General features: G+C 38.1%; 2 protein-coding genes across 5 annotated transcripts in view; one reads left to right on the top strand and one right to left on the bottom strand.

Moving 5' to 3' along the window:
- The window catches only part of ARHGAP15 (Rho GTPase activating protein 15), a 332,778-nt gene that overhangs the window by 205,362 nt on the left and 104,621 nt on the right, over nt 1-22,795 (bottom strand). The window lies entirely within an intron of this gene.
- LOC118169841 overlaps nt 1-22,795 on the top strand; it is a 63,208-nt gene that overhangs the window by 30,466 nt on the left and 9,947 nt on the right. The window contains exons 2-3 of the mRNA XM_035331545.1: nt 16,190-16,321; nt 16,572-16,709. Coding sequence (XP_035187436.1) covers nt 16,310-16,321; nt 16,572-16,709 — 150 coding nt within the window. The 5' untranslated portion in view covers nt 16,190-16,309. The remainder of the gene's footprint in view (nt 1-16,189; nt 16,322-16,571; nt 16,710-22,795) is intronic.

The following is a 22,795-nucleotide window of genomic DNA, read 5'->3' as shown; positions in this document are numbered from 1 at the left end:
AAAAAAAAAAAAAAAAAAAAAAAAAAAAAAAAAAAAAAAGCCTAACATTTTCTTTTCTGAATCACTGGCTGGATCTTCAACTGTTGTGAAGGATTATAAATTCTTTTACAGCTACGTTGATTTACATCAGCTGATGATATAGCTCATATTGCCAACATTATCACGTTGCTAGTACATTTTGGGGACGGCGATTCCTGGCTGCTCTGCATTCTGTGCTGTTTCGGCTGTGTTGTGGGAGGGTAAAGACAAGCCAAGGGCTCTGGGGAGGTGGCGAGTCTCACGTTCTGCCTATCTCGCACGGAGCTTTCTCGCCCTCCGGCTCCACCTTTCAGCTACAGGCATTCAGACCCATATCGACTTCCCCGTGTTTTGAACTACAGAGAAGTATAACTTGTGGTGGGACACGAGTGAGCAATCAGGCCTGGAGGACTTTAAATGGGTTGACATTCTCCAGCAGGGCAGACAAACCAGTTCTTTTCGTCTGAGGAAAATACCGATGAGACAGATGGGTACATCACTTTGGTTTAACTACACAGAACTTCATTTGCCATCTTTAATCTACTGTAATTGTTTGGGTTTCTAATTTCTAAAGCAGTGAAGAAATATATTTCAGGTCTTACTTACATAATCTTTATGTGACCAGCAGACTTCTAGTAAGCAAAAACCTTTGATCCGTTGCCTTATATCAATAGTTATGAGTTCATTGTCTATAATTCCACTTCTGTTAATTAAGTAGATTAGCTGCAACACACACGGATCTTTTGTAGTCACCCAGAGGTGTATAAGAGCACATGAATTAAGAACTACTTGCTGAAAATTACATCTGTGCATCTTAAGTATCTGTTTAGCTACCAAACCTCCTTACTGATCAGATAAAATCCCGTGATCCCCCTATATGCCTACTCTTCAAAATTATCTTAAAAAATATAAAAATATATATTTAAAAAAAATCAGTGAAAGAGATTTAATCTTTTTTTTTTTCTTTTTTTTTTTTCTGTGTTGTCAGTGGTGAATTATTTTAGTGCTGATATGAGTAGAATGGTTGGGGATTGTTGAAAATACTGTCTGCAAAGGATTCAAGTTAAAGTGATGGGGATTTCAGATCTTGGTGAACAAAGAAAAATGTTTACACAGATGATAAAGCTATACAAGACTGTTACAGGCTTAGAACTCGTTCCATCCTCTGCTTGCCAACATCTTCAACTCTTGGGCTGTACCTTTGCAGTGAGCTAAAGAGGGGCAGGAGAGGAGGGAACTGCTGCTTGACACCATGTGGACCTTCTGCTGGGCAATCTCTTTCCACCGGGACCCATGCAAACCGACTCCTCCAGAAGATGGGAGACATAGAAAAATTGTTCTACTGATTTTGTTTCATTGATCCTGCTGCTAAAACAATCCCTTCTCAAACATGTCAACGATTTTAGCTTACATAGATCCACCTCATTGTGAGGGCAGATTGCTATCATGTAGAAAAGGGGCATAGCTGTCCCTGCACCATAAAGTCAAAGCCATTTTTAGTACATCCACAAAAGGCAATGTCCTATGCTTTCAACTATTTTGAAACTGTATTCGGGCCTGTTTTATGACAATGACATTAAAAGCTCTATCCTGCATCCTTTTCTTTACAGAAAATTAGACGTGATGTAATGAGAAGATATTGTCTTAATTATAGCTTAATCAAAAATAGAAACTCTAGACTTTTCCTTCTTCATTGTAACTGTGTGTATTATCCAAAACTGGGGAAGTAGTGAGGACATTTAAATATGAAAACACCTACCCCATTATCACACATGACCAGCTGCGCACTAGAAAAATCTAAGAAAAATCCACTGACGGGCCTACATTTTAATATTTTAACTAAAAAATCCATTCTGTTCACAACAGAAGATAATGATTCACCCAGTGTTTTCACTTATTTTCTGAAGTCATCACACTTAAGGCTTGCTTTAATACTGGACCACAAAATCTAAACAGAAACAGAAGTTTTCAACTCAGAAACAGGTAGCGGAGAATTCATTAGTGTCTACCACTCTAAAATCCTCTCTCCCCACTTCCAAAAAATTTACAAAAATAAAATACTCTAGAAGTCAATTAGAAGCAGAGACCTCTTAGATCTGCACATGAAACTGTACATATGGCATCCAAGTGTATGGTAGAATCTTCTTCTATTTGAATAAAACATGGCATTTCAAAATAAATTAAGAGAAAACAAAGGAGATGGAAGTGGGAATATCTTGTGACCTTGAAAAAATGTTATTATTTCTTCTGTGCAGTGAATATTCTCAGTGCCAAAGCTCAACATCAAAATATGGCTATATAATATTCCGTTAACTTCTGACAAACGCACATGTACATATTCACACAAGTACATGCAGTCCTTTGAAGTCTTACATTTTAGTGGGAAAAACTGGGGAATAGCCATTGACTTGTTAGAATGACTGTTCCATGGCAAATCCTCACAGCCTCGGGATGCACTGGAATAATTGCAAGAGCTGAGAAGAAATGTGAAGGCAACTCAGGAATCAAAAGTGTCCCACATAATTTCTGCCCACTGAACGCATGAGTCTGTCTTGCTGTTGCTTATCTAGAAGCTAAGGCTGCTTTTTCTGTGTGTTAGCGAAGACTACTCTGGTCTAGTCACTTGTTTTCCAGTTTCATCTTCATGAACTGCCCAGAAACACTCATGTAGGGGGGGGCAAGGTTGATCTGCTCAACACTCAGCACAAACAGGACAGGCTATTTTACTGGGCATCAGCTGGTTTTGTCAAAAACCAAGTTCCTCTACTTAACTGTAAAGGGTGCAGAAACAAAGTGCACTGAAATATTGTAGGATGAGCCTTGCAGGTCCCGAAACACAAGTATCTTTAAATACAGACAATCCACCACAGGGATGAGTACATAGCTGTCTTCCCAGAGCTCTGCACAGCAAGGAGAATGTGCCCATGATTTCCAGCAGATGAAACACAAATCTTGCAGCTCTCAGGCCTTACACAAGACTCTCATTTCCATTTTTTGTTGCAATTCTTCCTGCACCCACAATCAGGGAATGGCCACATCAGGGAAGCAGTTTGCTCCTCATTGCTCAAACCCCCCACCGTGAAGCCATGCCTCATCGAAGATCACATTGCTGCTGTATGAACACAGATAGGTTTTGCAAAACTAAGTCGTGATGACCTTACAGGGAAAAGTATATTGTTCACAAGTTTTTACTCCCCCCGAATATTTTTTTTTTTAACATCTCTAGCTTAGCTGCACTAAGCTCAATGTCATTGCACCAGCCATGAAGAAAAATATGTATACGACAGATCCACAGCACACAAATAGCTCTACTTTCCTAGAAAGTAGTAAACAGAGAGAAAACAAAACTAAACAAATACTAGCAGACCATACTTCTTATCTTCTAGCATTTTTGTATGAATGCTCACGGTAGATCCAACACTGACCTAAAGAGGCTGAAGCCCCCTCTGTCCAGTTACCAGATTTTCCGTCTCTGCTGCCTGTAGCGAAGCTGGTACTGCATGGAGACCCAGACACTGCTAATTTCTGAGCACATTTCATCTCAGAATTAACTTTATTCCTGTTTACTAAGATCAAATCCTTACCTGCTGAGGTAATGATCTTTTCTGTGTTCCTGTGTACAATATGCTATTGTTTACAAAATGAGACTCTTGCAATGCATGGCTTGTTAAGTGGAGGGAGGAAATAAAAGTTGGGCTCCTTCAAGTAGGAGTCACCACTGTTCTTTCTGTCTTCAGCTTAGCACTGCTTTCCCAAAATACTGCTTTCCGCAGCAAATCACTGTTGTTACAGGTGCTGCCGTGGAAATTTGACTAAATAAATTCTTGCTAATATGCTGCAGAACCACTGGGGCCCAATGACAAGCCCAATTTGTTATTAATGAGAGAAGGCTTACTCCATTAATAATTTGATGACCCTGGCAATCTTTCATTCATTAGGCTGGTAGATTTCCTTAACAAATTGGCTTAAGTGGACCTGCTCTGTTTTTTGATTTGTGTAAAATCACCCAATTTGGCCCAATGCACTGATGGTTTTTTTAATCTATAGGCTTATTTTAAACACCTTAACCTTTTGAATGCCAACATTGCAGCACACATGGAACAAACATTTATTGAGAATGCAGGATCAAGTCACGTCACCTTTTGTAGGAACGAGGAATAATGTAAGAAACAAAGAAATCCCATATTGTACACAGAGATTACAAATAGTGCAATGCACTAACCAGGGATTTCTGTATATTATCAAGTAAGAAAGAAGGAAAAAAAAAAAAAAAAAAAAGCCAGAAATATCCTTATACCTGGAGGGTTCTGAAGGCTACCAAAGTAAATGCAGAAGATTGTATGTTATTGATAAATACAACGATGACCTCTCTGGTCTTGCATGTTTTGTGATGTAACCTGTGATTTCTGCCAAGCACTTATAACAGTTCTCATCACAACACGAACTGATAGTGTGATATGTTAACATCACCACTAATGTACACCAGCATTACACTTGCATTACACTTTCTTTGGTTAGACAGCTTTCCTTTAGGCCGTCAGACATTGGAGGTCTGTATAAAAATGTACCTCTTCAAAGCAAGCAAATCCCCGTGAATTTTAGGACAATTAAACCAGTCCTACAGGAAGCCCTTTGCTGCCTCCTATTTTCATTTGAAATTGGCAAAGTTCAGATCCAACTCCAGATTTTTAAGTTGTTTAAAGCTCAGTGGTGTCTACATTTGCTGTCTCTTTCCAACCTATCTATAAATAACATTCGGTAAAAGAACAAAGAAAAAAACTAAGAATTATAATATCCTGTTTTGGTATTCCTCTTTATTCTTTTCTAATATCAGATAACCTAATAACACAACATATAATAAATATTTAAGGGGAAATAGCAATGAATCTGCATTGTGCTTTCTAAAGTCTCTTCTTGAAAGGCTGATTACTCACAAATTGTAATGGGTCTATTACACAAAATTTATCTTTCTTTCATGATGTGATTCTTTAGCCTTAATATTCACTTGATTCCCACTGATTACAATAGAATATGTACAAGAACAACAGTAGATGGGACCAGATGGAGCTATCGAAATACTCTCTGCTTTTGGATTCACACACACACTTCAGGCCCCAAAAGCAATATTTTGTCTTAAGACATGCTATGTGGCCCTCATTACCAGCCTAACAAAAATAAGCTTAATGAACGCACAGATCGCCAAACCTCCATGCGTTAGACCGAAGAGGCATTTATTTAAAAATAAAACATTAAAAAAAAATAGTGTAAGCAAAATGTTTAACCTCTGACCATTCTCAAACCAGCCTGGCCAAACCAGCACAGCACTTTTAGCACTTTTTCCCTTCTCACAACCTCTCCCATGCTCCTTACAGTTGTACAGCAATTGTTTATAGAGAAGCTGAGCTCCAACAAACACAACAAAACCGTTTTTAACATTTTTCCTCCTATTCTTCTGGAAAACAAAATTCATGCTCCAAAATCATAAACTCTCTCTCCAATTTACCTCTTGCTAAGGTTTTGAAATGTCTAAATTACCGGGGTTTTCCTTCTGGCAGGGAGGGAAATATGAATGGCCAAATGCTGCTGGTTGGGCTCCTACCTGGCATACTACCCAAGTAGTATGGGTAGTTTCTTCTTCAAGAACCTCTCCTAAATGCTTATGTTATTTTATTCCCCTTCTGATATCTTCTTTGCCTTCTCAAGCAGACCATTCCCTGAACAGGGTTCCTTTAAATTCCCTTCCAAGGATCTAGTTGCCCCTTTTATTGTCCTCTTGGATGGCCAGACACCGGGACTTCCTATCTCATTTCTTCTATTAATAGAAGCCAAACATTTATTTGCACCTTAAATGTACAGTTCAATGTAATATGGAGCAGACAACTCATCGGAGAAGACATACAAACACAGCAGAGCACTACAAAATACAGGGGTAAGTGAACATAACCAGATAGGTTTTCACTGAGGAAAAAAAAAAAAAAAAAAAAAAGAGAGAGAGAGAGAGAAGAATAGTATCTTTATGCTACAGGCATGCTCTGACATTGATATCTTTAACATTTTCATCCACACGGAAGACCAGAAGAGCATTAATACACACAATGAAGATAACGGTTTACTGTAGCTCCCAAGCATGGTTATAGCAACACTTCAGTTAATAACACTTGGTACATGTAAAAGCAGAAATACCGTCATCATCTGCTACTGAAACAAACAAGAAAAACCCATTTGCAGCATCTACCTCTACTCCCAAATCATATTCAGAAAGAGTTAAAATATGAAATAAAATTATAAAGGCACCAATGATATTTTTATAACAGTGCTATCGCTAGTAAGCTGTATTTTAGAGAAACACTGCACATTTTGATGACTGTCAAAATTTACATAACTTACTCTCCATGAATTAACTATGAGGTATAAAATGCAACTTTGGCTAAATAAACCCTCAGCAATTGTAAAGCAGTATTTCAAGCATCGCTACAAAAACACCAGACTGAAACATTAAACAAAAAAGATGAATATTGAGTGAAGTGATCTCCCCAGTATTTAGTTATTGTTTTGAAATAAATTAAACAATCAGAGAAGATAATCTTTAGAAATACAGGTCATAATTCTAGTTGCTATAGTACTTTTTATTTTTATTTTTAATGAGTGTTTGTCAATTTAGTGTCTACAATCAAAACTCTGACATATTAGGGTAATGAACTGGGTCCGGGAATTACCAGAAAACACATAAATACTAGAATTTCTTGAAAACATGAAGTGTTAAGAGAAACAAATTCCAGTCTTTAACATCTGTCCTACAGATTCTTACCATTTATCTGCTGATCAAAATTTCGAATGGTGCCAAAAAAAATCATGAAGTCAAAAGGACTTGGTGGGGGGATCTTTGTTTCTCTCTAAAAGCCTAAAAGTTATACTCAACTGCAGCACAAAGAGTAAAGAGGTTGTTATTCATATTAACTACATTTACATTCCTATCGCAACATCCAGAGAGCTAATAGTGGGGTTATTAACATAACAAACGTAAATGTTCTATATAAATAATACTGTTTCAGGCCAGCAACCGCTCATCTGACAGCATTTAGGCACAGGCTCAACATCTGTTTATGAACACTTTGCCTAATGATATCATCAGATATCATTAAGTGCGGCAGAATACAGCACAGAGGCAGGTGCAGCTGCCTTCAGTACCCATCACAGAGGAAGAAAAGAGCTGCATTCCCGATCCGAAAACCCATCATTAGGACAATTTTCTTCGACAAACCAGCCCTGTGATTTCAATCTGTATATCACCTGTAATTGTAGTTTTTAGCAAGAAGCTGATTCTATACATTTAGCGACGAATCACGTTGATGGCCTGAATACTGGAAACACATTTGTGCTACCAGCTGCGGCAGCTTTTTTTAGAGCCTGTGTTAACAAAATACTGCTAACAAGGCAATGCTTGGAGTGCAGCTTTGTTTCTCTTTCTTGTTCATAGTGTTTAGATGTGCATAATTATGGAGATTAGCAATTGATTGCTTCTCAATAATAATTGATTATTGGTCACTGAACCTTCTCCAAAGCACTTCACTGAAGGTGAGGACAGGTGATAAGTTCATTCTTAGCAGATCTAGGGAACAGAAAGGAAAGGTCCAAAAGAACCTTCGATTTGTACATCAGTTTCCATGATAAACAGACCAAAGGGATAATAGAATATCCCAAAGCCTCGTTTGCCCGGAGGCAAATTGTAGAGATCATAGCAAGCCTGCAGAATTCTCCCTGTGGACTATGTAAGAAACATACATCATTTTTATATATGTCAGTTGTTCTTTGATTTGAAAATATTTCTACCCATTTAATTTATCTTTTTCAGTCAGTTTTCTTAAATTGTACAATTTAAGGGTTATATCAAAGAATGAATATCATTTCTGAATACCCCTAAAATGAAACAAACTGACAAAATAATGCAAGTCTCTTTAGTAGGAATGTACAAATATTGAAGCATCTATTGTCACTGACTTCAAAATCACTATACCCTTTTGATCTGCTTTATATCCATCAAAATTTTAGTCTGTAGTGACTGCCTTGATGCAACGTAACATAATGTTGGGAATATATCACGATGCCACAGCTAGAATTTAAAGGCGAATGCTCTTATTTTTGGCTTAATCACCCACTGTCAATTTGGACAGCAGATATCCAATTTAAATTTATTGGAGTGCATGGAAGCCACTCAGACAATAAAGTATCTGTAGCGTTCGTAAAATGGTAAACATCATTTCTTGTTGGCTATTCAAAGGTATTTTGAACAGTTCAGACCAGTTTTGCTAACCCTTTTGTGTTTACAGAAAAATGTAATTGTAAGCCTGACATATCACACCATCCATCTCTAGATAACCTTTTTTTTTTTTCTTTTTCTTTTTTTTTTTGTTCAATGCAGAATTTTACAAGGACATGCATCCTCCATGGCAGTGAACTTTACAACCTGGTTCATGAAAAATGCAGCTTGTTTAAAGTTAGCCCACTCCATTTCTAGAAGATTTTTTTTTTTTTTTTCCCAAATGAGAAACAGATTGCACAATTACGATTCAAAAGGAAAGTGCCCAAGATAGAGGGCTGAGATTTAAGCAGGAGGAAACACTGGGACCAGAGTCAGTGCTCGCGCTCTGCTCGAAGAAGTGTCTCGCATAATGAATGCGCTCACTTTTAAGAGGGTCTCGCTCAGCCTTTGTGTTGCTTTCCTCAAAAGCAACACAATGGTAGCAAACACTCAAATTACACATCACACGCCTGATCCAATCCAGCTCCAGGACACAACGGGCTATTTGGTGCTTACACCCAACCGCTTTTTACCACCTCCTACACGTGGACCTGAAAGAATGGGGAAGGTGTTCAAAGTATTGTAAATGGCAGCGGGATCCTGAGAATCCAGGAATTGCTCCATCCAAGACAAAATCTTCAAATCATGGATGTCATGTATCTGTGCACTCACTTTGCAGAAGGGGCTTTCTTTTCAAAGCAGCTTTAATCCAACCTCTGTTTGTGCACACAATTAGATGAGGAGATAATTTCCAAGCACAATGACTTGCAGGTGCAAATAGTGATATAGATAACAAACTATCTGATCTGTGGGCACAGATAGATAGTTAGACATCTAGAATCCTTATGTGCAGCCATAAATAATTGCATCTTCAATTATTTATAAAAATAAAGAGAGAAAGCAAGCCTAGAAAAAAAAAATAAAAAAGGAAAAATAAAAAGAAAATAAATAAAGAAGAAGCAAAGCAAAGTAATACTTGATGCAGTATGGGCTATTTTCTGTGGTAAGACCCCAGATTTTCAAAATACACAGCCAACATCAAGATTCTGCGCTACTGCCCCTCCTATGCCAAATATAGATGGGTAATCTTTTGTCTTATTTTAAATGCCTTTTTAAATTTAAGATCACTGCAAGATTTGCATGACAGCAGATGAACCGATAGAGCTGCTCTCGTGCAGAATGAAGGTATGAACCAGGAATGTAAACAGTGAATTGCTTCACTGCATTTGATGGCTGTTTGAAAATAGTTCCTGCCACATTTTACGTTAGTTTCTAATGTATCTGTTAAACAAGGGCATGGACGCAGCCATACAGATGCCTGACATTTTCTTCTTCCAAAAAAACAAACCCCAAACAACCCCTTTGGAATAGACATAGGTTAAAGAGATTTTATTTATTGTTTTCCAGAAAAATGGGAAGAATCTTCACCACAGACTGCTCAGGCATACATGTGAAAGTAGTAGTAGATATTACAGAAATGATGCTAACATACACATCCAAGACATATATGCAAAATGTTATAAACATTATGAAGTGTGGAAAGCCAATTATTTTAAAGTTTGGGTAATGGCTGTGTGATCATTACCCATTCCCCACGTGCATATGTATTCGGATGATCTTTATCACATGGCCACGCAGACACTTTCTCCATAGGCTCCTGCTTCATTCAGAGCACAGAATGATTGGTTCGATGCAAAACTACCCGGTGTCTCATTTTATCCCTGCTACTCTCTCCTCGATTATTCCAGAGTATTTGGGCTCCAGTCTGAATTACAAAGGCATTTGTATCTTTTTCCATTGCATTCACAGAACTTGAGCGTTCTCATTCTTAATTCATTTTACGAGACCCACCGGAAATAAGAGGGTGTCATTCTCTTGGTTGAAATCTCCACAACTGGGAATTTCAGGAACAAAGAGATTAAGATCAAAAGTATTGACTAATTTAGTGCATCTACTACAAGAAATTTACAAGCTCCTATTTTTTTTTTTTCTTCTTTTTTTTTTTTTTTTTTTTTTTTTTTTCTCAGACTAGTGCTAGACAGTGCTTTACTAGGTCGGGAGCAGACCCCTGCTGACTTCAGTTTCAGGGCTGAGCGACCAGAAGTTGTGCTGCGGGTTCCTGAGGTCTCAGGTCAGACCTCCAGAAAATGCAGAACACATCAGCAGTGATAAACCGCAAAGATGAAAGCAGGAATCGGGGACGGGAAGAGTTGATGGGAGCCCTGTGAGAGGGGCCTGACACAGCACTCCTCAAATATTTTTTTCAATGCAGTTCCCTTAATAATTCTTTGTACACTTTCAGAATAGACAGCAAACAAGTCAAATCCCTGATTTACCCCAAAGACTTTTTTCTGTAATGGAAATTCTAGGAGTTCTCTGAAAAAGGCAGAGCAGGATCACCTCACGTATATACGTGCATGCAGTACTCCTACAAGTTCACGTAGTTCTGATATTTCCCAACTCCTGAGTGCCTCATTCAAGTCACAGTAACATTTTAAAATACTGTTTGTTTGTTAGTTTGTTTTTTTAATGTCTTATTTTCTAATCCTTTTAATGCGGTGAAAACCTAAACTGAGAGATGCAATAGAGACATACTGTACAGATTTGTCACACACATGTGCTCCCTCCACACCCAGAAGACCCAGAATACCCAGGACCAGCACCTTCCCTCACTCTTCCCAACTTCTCCATCCTCGTATGCAAACAGCCTTTCCCACCCCTTTGCTTGTAACTTTCCTCTACATACCTGTCAACCCTTAGTCCTGATAGTTTAGTACTAATTAGGGTAGGGGAAAAAATAAACCAAGCTTCAATATTTACGTACAAAAACCAATGAATTACTAGTGGGGAATATGAATATGAAATTTTGTGTATGAAGCTCCGTTGGTTACTGTATGGCACAGGCTGAGAGACTCTATGAAAACACTTCTTTTCAGGCATCCCTCCCTGTATCCTTTCTCTTCTCCCCGGTCACCTACGTCCCTGCTCTTTTCTCTCTGTTAATAAGCTTCCCTGTGTCCGTTCCCTAAACTTTACATTTATCTCCAGAATAAAGGATTTAGAAAACAAAACAGCAAAAAGGCTGCTACAAATATACAGCTACAAAGACTGATGTCTTTAATTGTAAAAGTTTCTCCTTTGTCTTTCTTTACATATATAGCTCTCTTCAGATGGCAATTACTCAGGGCAAAGAAAGTCCCTGGGCCCTAGATGTGTATCTTGGAAGTGCATGGCTTTTTTTTTTTTTTTTTTTTTTTCTTTTTTCTGTTACTATTGGATAAAAATCACATAGTAATAATAGTAATTTTGGTTTTATTTCCCATGTTCTGCATGCAACTATTACTCGTGTGAACGTGTTGCTATGACAAAAGGCTTTCCCCTGTGCAACAAAATTTGGCTTTGACAGCTACTGCAATGATTGGAGAAGACCATCAATTGATCAGGTTATCTTTTTTAGTTGATAGCTTACTGTAATTTATTCTAAGTCGGTCCACTTAAAAACATTATTTACAGCATTCTCCACCTGCTCCTCATGCTTTATGATACTGATGAAACCTAGCAAACGATGTGCATTATGGACATTTTCAGGGTTACTTGTGAATTTTAGTCTTACATTTTGTTTTTAGAGTGTGTCAGAAAAATATAATGCAGTCGCTAGACATTCCTTTGTTTATCCTCTTTCTACACAAAATCAAAAGTTTTATTTCTTTCTCTTCTAGGAGAAGGCAGGCCTCAGAGGCAAAATATAGTGTAATACATCTAGAACACTCAAGCACAATATCTGATTTGTATGTAGTTCTTAAATGTTATATTGTTTAAAAGAAAACAAAAAAGTTACTTGAAAACCTATTACAGTCTAACACAATAGTACAGCCTTGAGGAGGGTCTGATAATAACGATAGTAAACACAGTGAATCTTCACTCAAGATAGCATTCAGGGCTCAAATTCAGACAAACTGCAAGCTAAAACTATAATTTTTGGATTTTGTTTTGCAATGAAGAGGATAAGCAGCCTTTATTTTTCAAGAAAAGCATTTGTGCTTGAAATAAAAGTCTAAAAAATGTGAAACCAATCTGAACCCTCAAAGCAATGTCTGCCCAAATCCATGAAGAAACTCAGATTAGTCCCAAAAGGTCACCAATTTCCCCCTTCTGGTGTTTAATCACAAGCAATTTAGACACCTAATAAGAATGATTTAATTGCAGCATTATTACCCTCTTCACTGCTATCAGAACAATTGCAGGAGGAGATGGAGCATCTCTCCTAGGTCTGGCGCAGCATTCTTAGCAGACCAGAGATGATTTTGGAAGAAATCAGCTTCTTCTTCTGTTACAACCTGCCCTAGTCCTGCAGTTTATCAAAAGGTCCAGCCTCTCTTTGCTCCCACATGGAGCACTTAAATGGTGTTTGCTCCAGTCCCCCCTGGCTCAAGTGATGGCCTTTTCTCTTCCAAGGCTACCTATTAATGGAGGCAGCGGGGTGCCAGGCACGGATCATCAGATCTGTTTACATTTCCAACCTTTATCTTGCCCACAAATAGCAAAATTTCCTTCTCTTGAAGGGCAAGACTCTGGCATTGCCCCTTAAGCCTGTTGCTATCGTAACTTCTGCCTGTTCCAGTGGTGGCTCAGCAGAACTCAGGTGACGGCAGCCAGGCTTGGGGTGTCTATCAGGGACCACTCGCCCACCAAAAATGCATTCCCTATCTGCTGCCAGTAAAATTGCATTTTGGTTCTCCAAATATTAAACCTTGCCTTCTGGAAAGCAAGTAATATCATTTCTCCTATCCATCTTAATTTGGGTCCTGATATTGTTAGAGACTACTTGAAATGGGAAAGAAAATGGAACAAAACAGAAACTCAGCCTCAGGTATCTCAAATTTTCAGTTGTTTAAAAGCCACAACTGAGTCAAAATATGAATTTCCAGAGAAGCTGTTAATTGTTTCCCATCATTTGCACAATACAGGGATGTCGTCACTAATAGGAGTCCCACAGTAGCAGATCTGACAAGATGCATCATGGCTCTCTAGAACAGGAATGCTTTTGCAGGGTTTTAAAGGAATTTAAAGGAATTTGAACTTCCATATTCCTAAAACTTCTAGTCTCCATGCTTCCTGAGATGGACACGGAGAAATCAGACCTAATTCGTTTGGATTAAAATAAAGGAAGACAGTCTTAATTAGAGTTTGACCATTAACATCTTATTTTTCTAATTACTTTTTCGAGTAAGTTTTCTCACAAGAAGAAATACATTGTCAATACAAATTCTCAATAGGAATGTGGCTTAATACCATACAATTGGCTTTTTATCAAATTCCGCTGGAGCAACTTCTCTGCCATCTGAGCAGGTTTTTTGCTAAATGCCACTGAAGTGGCGTCACTTCAAAACAACACCAGGGAAGGTTTTGTTTGGTTTTGTGCTTTGTTTTTAGCACACAAGTGGCTCCAGTAGAAAGCACCACTGTCTGAAAACCACAAAAACGAGACACGGTGCCTAGGAGTTAGCATGGTCAGACAGCGAGAGGTTCACAAGGAACACTCTTTTTCTGGTACAAAAATGTAGTGCATTTGAGACTGACATCCATGTAATATTGTGAAGTACTCAATAACAACAAACTACCATATGTCACGCAACCCTGCCTACACTGTTTGGAAACCAGCTAATACTTTTTCATTTACTGCTTTATACAAGAAGGGAGGAGGAGGGGGCTGCAAGCATGAAGTTCATTTTTCTGTTCGTTGAGAAACTTCAGGTTGCTGTAGCAATCGAGCACAGCAGCATTATTCATGAGTACATTTGAAAATAACCTACAGACTTCAATTGCTTTCTCATGTAGCTAAACACGATGTGCCCTCAGATACAGTTGCACCCTACTTTCCTTTGTGTACATTAGTGCACACTTGGTTTGAGATAACCACACTGATTCGTATATAAATTAAATTTCCTATCACTTAGGCGTAACATGTAAAATATTTGACATAATCCATGAAGTTAACAGACATTATGATACCTATGCTATTTAAAATTACCCACTCGGGAGGAACCTGCTCTGTGAAGAACAGATTAAAGATGGCATTTTCATCTTTTATTGAGAATTTCTTACACTGTCGTTTCAACACTAATTTTTAGCAGCACAGTAAATATGCTATGCCGCTTTTATTTAGCAGTAAAGATGTGTCTACAGAAGACAATATAAATCCTTGAAACCAACAGAGAACCTTTTCAAAGCGAAGACTCAAAATAATTTATTGCCAAAAAGAGAGAAATATTAACAGAGGCAATGTTGATTTATACCGATCGTGTTCTGAAATAACCTTAATTAAACAGTAAAATCATACCAATGATTTTATAAACTTATAAGCAGGCACTAAAGCTTTTGCAAAATTTGGTGGGAAGATATCTATTGTTTCCACTTCTAATATACATGTGTAAAGCATTTACTAGTGTACTGCTTTACAAACAGCACAAGATGGAAGTATCTGAACACTTAGGTTGTCACCTTAAAACAAACTGTCACACATTTTTCTTCACACATTTGAAACCCAACTTATCAACCTTAACAAGTGTTGTTATCAAAAGAATTTTGGTGCCTTTGTTCTTTCCCTTTTGCAAGTAAATTACACTTTTAGGATTTATTAAGACAAGAAACAATTTTTGAATAGCAGGTCAAAACTCTCTATGGAAAAATTCTCATTACTTTCTAGCCTGAAGCAGTATTTACCACTCCAACTTATCCATCTTTTTCCTGTTTTTTATATATCTATATTTCCAGAATCTTGTTTCTGTGCCTAATGCTATAACATTGCAGCAGTTTGTTCAAAGCAACACTCTTATTTTTGCTCTTAGCCGGTGCTATACAAACCCTGATCAATTATTGAAGTGTAAGCCCTGAAGTAACACAGCCATTACTGCAGCAGGCAGATAAAAATGGAACACTTTTAGCTACAGTATATTTACTTTAGAGTTTCAGCAAACAAACCAACAAGTTAAACTACCTTGTCTTTCACTTTGTTTGATGTACTAATATTTCCTGCATGTTCAAAAGTCTTTCTTTTAAAACAAAGTTACTGAAACGTTACGGCTGCTTGTTTGTGAGAATACCTAAGCTTAAATATTTGCATGAAACAGCCTTGAGATATAGAAAAGGCAGCATTAAAATAGTACAAATCTAATACAGGAGCTGCTATCTGTAGTGCCATAAGAGCCAGTTTTTTATGAGCTGTTTGGTATTTTAAGTTCGCCAAACTGCAGAGCCTGCATATTGTAATGACATTAAAAATGATGCTGGGAGGTATCTTAAACAACAAACAACATCACTGAGAAAAGTATTCATTAAAGAAAAAAAAAAATCAAATTAGAGGTGTTGGAAATTTCTCATGAAAATCAACCGCTAATCACTTGTGGACTTTTCTCCTTCTGTAGCTCACTCCTTTGCTCACAAAGGAGTGCCCAAGATGTAATTTTTTGTTAAGACGCTTTCTTATTTAATTATACAGAGTCTATTTGATAGCGACGCCAGTTCAAGACTACAACTATTCATCTTCTGATGGTGCTGCATGTGCATCTGCAGAGAAGATATAATGTTTTTCAGTTTAAATGTCTGTTCTGGGTTTTAAGGACTAAATGATAGTGAAGACGACTGGAAATGTTCCAGATTTTCCTATATAAACTGCTTAGCAAAACCAAAAATTAGTACTTATGGTACAGAACTAATAATGTTTGACATTTGCATTTTATCACTTACGGTATGAAGAGCGGGAAGAACTTGTCCCAGGAAGTTTGGGGGAAAACTATAAAAACTCAGTTTTAGAAACGGATGTTTAAAAAAAGATTGTAAAGTTTTGCTCAGTTCTCAGCTGTTCTTTTCTAGCTCCCAGGAGAAAGCAGGCTGCGTGGCTTGCAAGCGCCATACGTGAATAGATTGTGAAAAATGATCTCATGAATACACAAGCATGTCATCATATCCCACCTGAGGGCATGTGGTAACCGGATGAAGCCACAGGTACTCAGGTGTTTTCATAGCTTTGGACGATTTGTATGAAAACAAAATGGTATTATGAGGAGGTGCTCATCTTTTCTTCGTATTCTTCACAGCAGAGAGCGCATATCATTTGCATTTGTGAGAATATTCACAAATATTTTCACCGACTTTGACAGAACTTTGTGTTCACATGAGTAGTATGTATAGAGCCACATAAAGAGAGAACACGTACTTTCCCTAAATATCTGAACCTGCCTCAAATTTATTCTAGTTTGGAAAATACAACAATGAAGAAACGTTCCTGCTCGGCCACAAAGAACAGAAAGCTATTAGTACTACCTGCAAATCACAGAAAATTGGAGCTGTCCTGACCCTACTAGATGAACTCCAGCTGATACGAAGCAGCCAGGGAGGAATCCTGTTCTTACTCTGTTATGCACAGATGAGCCTTGCTCTTTCCACACCTCTTTTTGCTCCCTCCTGGACACGGGATGAACCTGAACCTTCTGAATCTGAGGCAGACAACCCAAGCACGTGTACACATAGGCATGCATCCATACCGATGATGTAGAAAGTACAAAGTCAGACTTTTTCTTTAAGCCATATCTATGGGCAATTACTAACCATGTCAAACCATCCCATTTTGCCCTTCATTTCAGTACATCTTATTTTAAAAAATGGAAATCACAATGACTGTAAACAGCCTCTTTATCTTCCATTTTATTTTATTTTATTTTTATAACCATTACATCTGAGCCTGGTAACATATTCAAGGTATGCCTCAAATACTTGGAAGCAAAAACCTTTTCATTTGAACACTCGATTCACTGAAAGTGAGGTAGCCAATTTGTTGTTGCAAGCGTCTGTGCTATTATTTTTAGAGCTTTCTGGCAGACAGCTTATGAAAGGTGGATTGTATAAAGCAGCAACATAATTTGAAAAAGTGCAAAAAGGGAATCTATAGTGATGCATGTCTTTGTGAAACTGCTCTTTATTTAAGTATTGCATTGGATAGTAGAAACAGGCTGGCTGGATTTATGGGGTGTGAAGCTATGTCTCATTATGATTAACATTAGAATCACAATTTAGACCCGAGGTCAGACTCCAGATACTACATTAACTTTCTTCGTTTTTTAGAAATTCTGGAGCTCTCATTATTATTACAGCCTTTAATAAAACAAAGATGCTGTTGACTTCTCTGCCTATTTCAAATGAGTCAGGAAAGTGGGATCATGCCTTTGAAACTTTACTTCTCTTCATTACTACGCTCAACGATGCTTACCTTTTCTCAGAGGAACTGTTTGTTTATGCGAAGACATGGTATATATATTATATATCTATACATATATATATATATACATAATAAAATAATCTAAGATTTGAATAGCCTGTCTTGGGGTCACCAACCTCAGACTTCCAATGATGTAGACACTGTGTGAGTTAGATCAGAAAAACAGTCCTCTAAACCTCCACTATTCTGTTTCTCTGGGTGATCATCCTCAACGCAACATTTGAGCCTGTGCCCTGCTGATCATAACCATGTTCCCTACAGGCACTCGGCAAGAGCCACCAGAATGAGGGCTGCCCTTGAGGGGAGTGTTGCAATGCCACACCTAAAGGATAGGAGCTGCCCAAAAGATCCTCAAGTACAGATGGCTTGAGAAAGCTTGGGGAGGGAGTGGAAATCAATGGATGCTTTATTTCAACCTTTAGTCTGCAGTTTACCTGCCATCAGCAAGAATTGCTGGTTGGCTGGTGACTCCCAGATGCCCTTTTCCTGCAGGCAGTTTGGGGACCCCAGAGTCACAACTAAGTTTCGAGTGTGACATGGCCATGTAGACTGGTTATTCTGAGCATGCAACAACCCCTTTTTGTATCCCCCAGCAGCAGAAAATCTATTGCACATGCGTACTATTCCTGCACGACGTGGCACACCTGGTGCTCCCTGGAGCTGCCAGACTTGCTTGGGGCAGCGTGACCCGCACCGACCTGCAGGACATCAGTTGTTGCACAGCCTCCAGAAAGTGGAACACCGCGGTGCTGCTCCTCTGTGTGGCCAGAAAGACTCCTCAAACTTAGCTGTGGATGGAAATCTCCCTACCAGCCCTTCCAGCAGACAACCGAGGGAAAAGGAAAGTTAGAACAGCCAATGTGTGACTAACTCCATTACTACTTGGCAAACGATTATTAAAACAAACAACCCCATTGCCCCCCTCAAAAAACAACAAAAATACTGTAGCTGAGCCAGCTATAGCTACAAGCCTGTTGTTCCCTCTACTCCCCCTCCATTCCTGTTACTTTCATAAATATTTCTGTTCCCTACAGAAAAAGAAACTGAATCAAGTAATTTATGTCCATCTGTCCACTTAGTTTCAAATTACGGTTTTGCTTGTAACTTAGGATATTGCAGTATTTGGTTGAAGACTAAAAGTAGCTGAACAAGGTAAATCATAACTCAGATCCAAATTTCCATGGTTTATGCAAATGATTTTGTCAGGAATCTATGACTATGTAAAATCCTTGTGAGATATAGAAATCACTGTAGGGAATTAACTGCAAACTGTTCTAGATTTCTTTTAAGGATGAAACTGCTGCAGAAATGATGCTAGAAAATTATCCTAAACTTTGAAAGTGAAAGAACTATTTAAAAAATAGCATTGCTAATCATCTCCCATGTAGCATCATCACTTAAGTGTCAGACTGCAAGTCCTCAGGTGGTAGCACTCAATGTTTTATCAACGACTGGACTGTGCAGAAGGAAGAATTGGGATGGAATGGCTCTAATTCTGGGGGATACAAGTTCAAAAGGTTTTCAGGGAATAAAAGGGTGAATGCCTTCCTCTACCTATCAATCCAAAGAATCCTAAAGAATCTCCATTTCAACTCATTGCCCATTCAAATGAAAACCGATAGTGCCTAATTTACACTTTGCATCACCAGACGTTCCAGAGCATACACCATGTGAAAAATTCAATTCAGAACCATTTCTACAGCCTCTAGATTGCATACTAAGTATTCTTTTGATCTTATGACACTTGACCTACTGTGAGTACAATGGAGAATAACTCTAATTTTGAATATTCATTATATCTAAAAAAAAAAAAAGAGAAAAAAAAACACAACATTTTAATGTCATGCAGCAACAAAAGCTATTCACGGGCCAAAGCCCAGTCACTTAGGTTTACCCTAGACTGATGATTATACATCAAAATGTCAGAAGATATGTATTTACCAAGTTTGATGAAGAAAGTCTGACAAATACTATTTAAGATAAGTGGCATTTTCTCCTAATTGTTTTCAGATGAATGAATGAGAACCTAATGCCCTGCTACTTTGGTGGAGCACTAAATGGTTTAAAAAACTCATGTTTATACAATATATTGGTATACACTCTAAAAGGAGAATTGCAACAGTCATGCTCATTTACAAATTTATCTTAGTGGAAAATACACAAGAAAATGGGAAAAAATATCCCAGATAAACCAATCATTATTTATGTTCGTTTGCCATGTTTTCTCAGCTTGATATCATCCATTCACCCTCATTTTTGGTGCTGTTGTGTTTTGAAAAACATGTTTCAGCTAGCGTCAAATTACTTTAATGAATCATTTATTATAGGTGTATCACTTGGCAAAGAAATTCTTATAACAATCTTTCAGGGTATTGCAGGTATTCTACAAATCAACTACCAAATATCTGGCTGCTGTACTTTCAAGAACATTAAAGTTTTCTGGTATTAAGCAGCAGAGCTTGCCATTAGGTGAAAAGACTCATGAAAAGAGATCACGATAGGGAAAGCAGAACCTTATAGAATCTTATGCTAAGATTCTGGTTTCATCATAGTCTCTGAAAGAGGGACTTCTGTTATTGTGCCCAAGCATACCAACACTGTTGTGACTCCAGTTATACACATCTGTGTGTGTCTACATACATCTATACAGTTACATGCATCTCTATATACATATCTATATGGAAATAGCCAAGCAAGCTTGGTTACTTGAGAAAAATAAGCTGCAGCAGCACAAAATTGCTCCTGCCTCCAGAACCTCTGCAGAACTATTTAAAACTAGTTTTTCTCCATGTTGTTATGTAGTTTCTTGATTAGTCCTGGGAAAAAGCAATCTGCAGTGACCAAGTAACTCTCAGTTTGCTTTCACACACAACAGCTCAGCTGCATAGTCTATAGCATTGTGGAGATATCCCCCTGCACACTCCATACCCAACTGTTGATGACAACTCAAGTTTCAGACATTCTGATTCATAGGCTTAGAGCTGAAAAATATGGATTCAACAAAAAGCTTAACTAAATCCAGGACAGATTTTTTAATAGGTCTGAGAATTTTCAATTAGCTTTGAACAAATCAGTCATTCAATTTTGTACAGCTCTGGATAATGCTTCCTGGAACAGTCAGAATAAGAAACAGAAAAAGCAACTTATTACAAAATGGACTTTTATGCAGCAGTCTGACTTGAGAAGAAAGTACCAGAGGTCATAACAGGCTTTTTTCCTACTAGATGTCCAGCTGAATTTTTCATGCCAAAGAAGATTAGGTGAATCTTTATTATTCCTCTGAGTCAGGGTCTTACTCCAGAGACCTGCGGTTGGTACGTTCAGATTTTGGCCCTAGGACAGAAGTCATTTGTTCAATGAACTGGAAGACAGAATGGCATAGGACTGCATGAGGTACAGTGGGATTCTGAAAGTTCAGAACTAAATTGTAACTATAAAGATATATAAGGATGCTTGCCTTCCACTAAACCTGTTAAATGTAAATATTCTCAGTCAATTATAATAATTAAGGAGTATTTATATCCTCTCTCCTAGAAAACTGGAATGCCTTCACTATGAAAAGTGCTGTTCATCACATCATCTGCCTCAGAGCAAGGGAGAAATGAGAGCACAGAGGAGCATATTGCTTCATAAAGCACAAAGGAATGTCAATGGGCAAATGGGTATCAATGCCGTGACAAACCCTCATTTACAACTAGATACAGATGACAGTGGGAAATTAGAGGTGGTCCATCTATTATTATTACAAAAAAAAAAAAAAAAAAGAAAAAAAAAAAAGAATCAAGAACAAAAAATTGTCCCTGGTTTTGTACCATCAACCCGTCATCTTCTACCTACACGGGTCTACCAGGAGCCCAGAGGACAGTCTCGTTGCAATGCATTACATGCGAGGATGGCACGGAGGCCAGTGGCACTGCACGAAATGAGGTCAGAAGTAAAGCCTACCAAAACCAATAGAAAATCCCCATTCATTGAAATAGGACTTGGATCGGGCTTTTGGCAATTGGCGTCAGACACTAAGCCTAAAACCCACTGGCAGTGTCAAGCAGGACTGCAGTGGTTCACAGCTACACTTCTGTCTGGTAGCTCAGAAGGAAATTGCCTGCTCACAACTCCAGTTCTCATGGCATTGGAGATGACAGTGCAAGTCGGAAGATCAAACATAAAAGTCTTCTACTTCACAGAACATAAAGTAAATTCCACAGCAGCTGCAACATTAACACTTTGCTTTTCAGATGGAGAAAATACATCCGTGTATACGGGATGACCTTTTCTTACACTGTTAGGAGATGGTATACAACCATCTTCTTGGATGTGGAATACACAAATACATACCTCTGGTTTGCTCCCAGTAATGAAAGATCTCCTCGGTTAAATGTAGTAATGCAAAATCGTTTAATTAATAGCTGGACTGAGTATAATCTGTGGAAAGTATTTCTGACAGATGTTTTCATTCTCTTTGCAACATCCAATGCTTTCAGCTGTCTCTTACAGTTCATACCTTACTAGGCACAAAATCATTGAGATTTTGTCCAATTAGTCCTTGCTGTCTCTTTTCAAGTATTTGGTATGACTCTAAACCATATATATATATCTCCCACACACACAAATGATTCACAGGCTTTGACAAAACCGTTCTGTATAAATGCAAACATTTGTGTTCTATCACTATATTTTGTTTCTACACAATGAAAGAAAAATTAAAAATATAGCAGAGGATGCCATTAGTTGTGTGATCATTTGGCAAAATGGACAAATGTCTCCTAAAGAGTATGTTGAGGTTCCCCAAACAAATTTTACTGGTAACATAAGGCAGGTTGGAGTAAATTCCAGCCATGAAACTCTAGTTCATTAATTTTCTGCACCAACTGTCTCTTGCTAATTCCACTCACATAATAAACAGCCTAATAAAAATATACTTTCCTTCTCAGTCTACATCTGAGAATATTTATAGATGCTGCGTAATATTGACAAGGATTCGGTGCTTTTTTGTGTTTTAACAGAAATTTGCAAGAAGGAGTATACTTGCATCAAAATACAGCAGAGATGCAGTGCTTTGTGATTCTAAGGTGATGTAATTTGTCTACTGCTGTTTCTGCCAACTGGTGACCAGACACTAGAGCCGACTTAACCAGTAAGCAGAGTCTACCATCTGGTGGCTGGAGTTGCTGAATGTACGTCCTACACATTCCTGCATCTAGATT

Source organism: Oxyura jamaicensis, chromosome 7 (assembly GCF_011077185.1).
Source record: "Oxyura jamaicensis isolate SHBP4307 breed ruddy duck chromosome 7, BPBGC_Ojam_1.0, whole genome shotgun sequence".
Taxonomy (NCBI): Eukaryota; Metazoa; Chordata; class Aves; order Anseriformes; family Anatidae; genus Oxyura; species Oxyura jamaicensis.
Note: the sequence above shows the minus strand (reverse complement) of the source record. Positions and strands in the feature narration are given on the sequence as shown.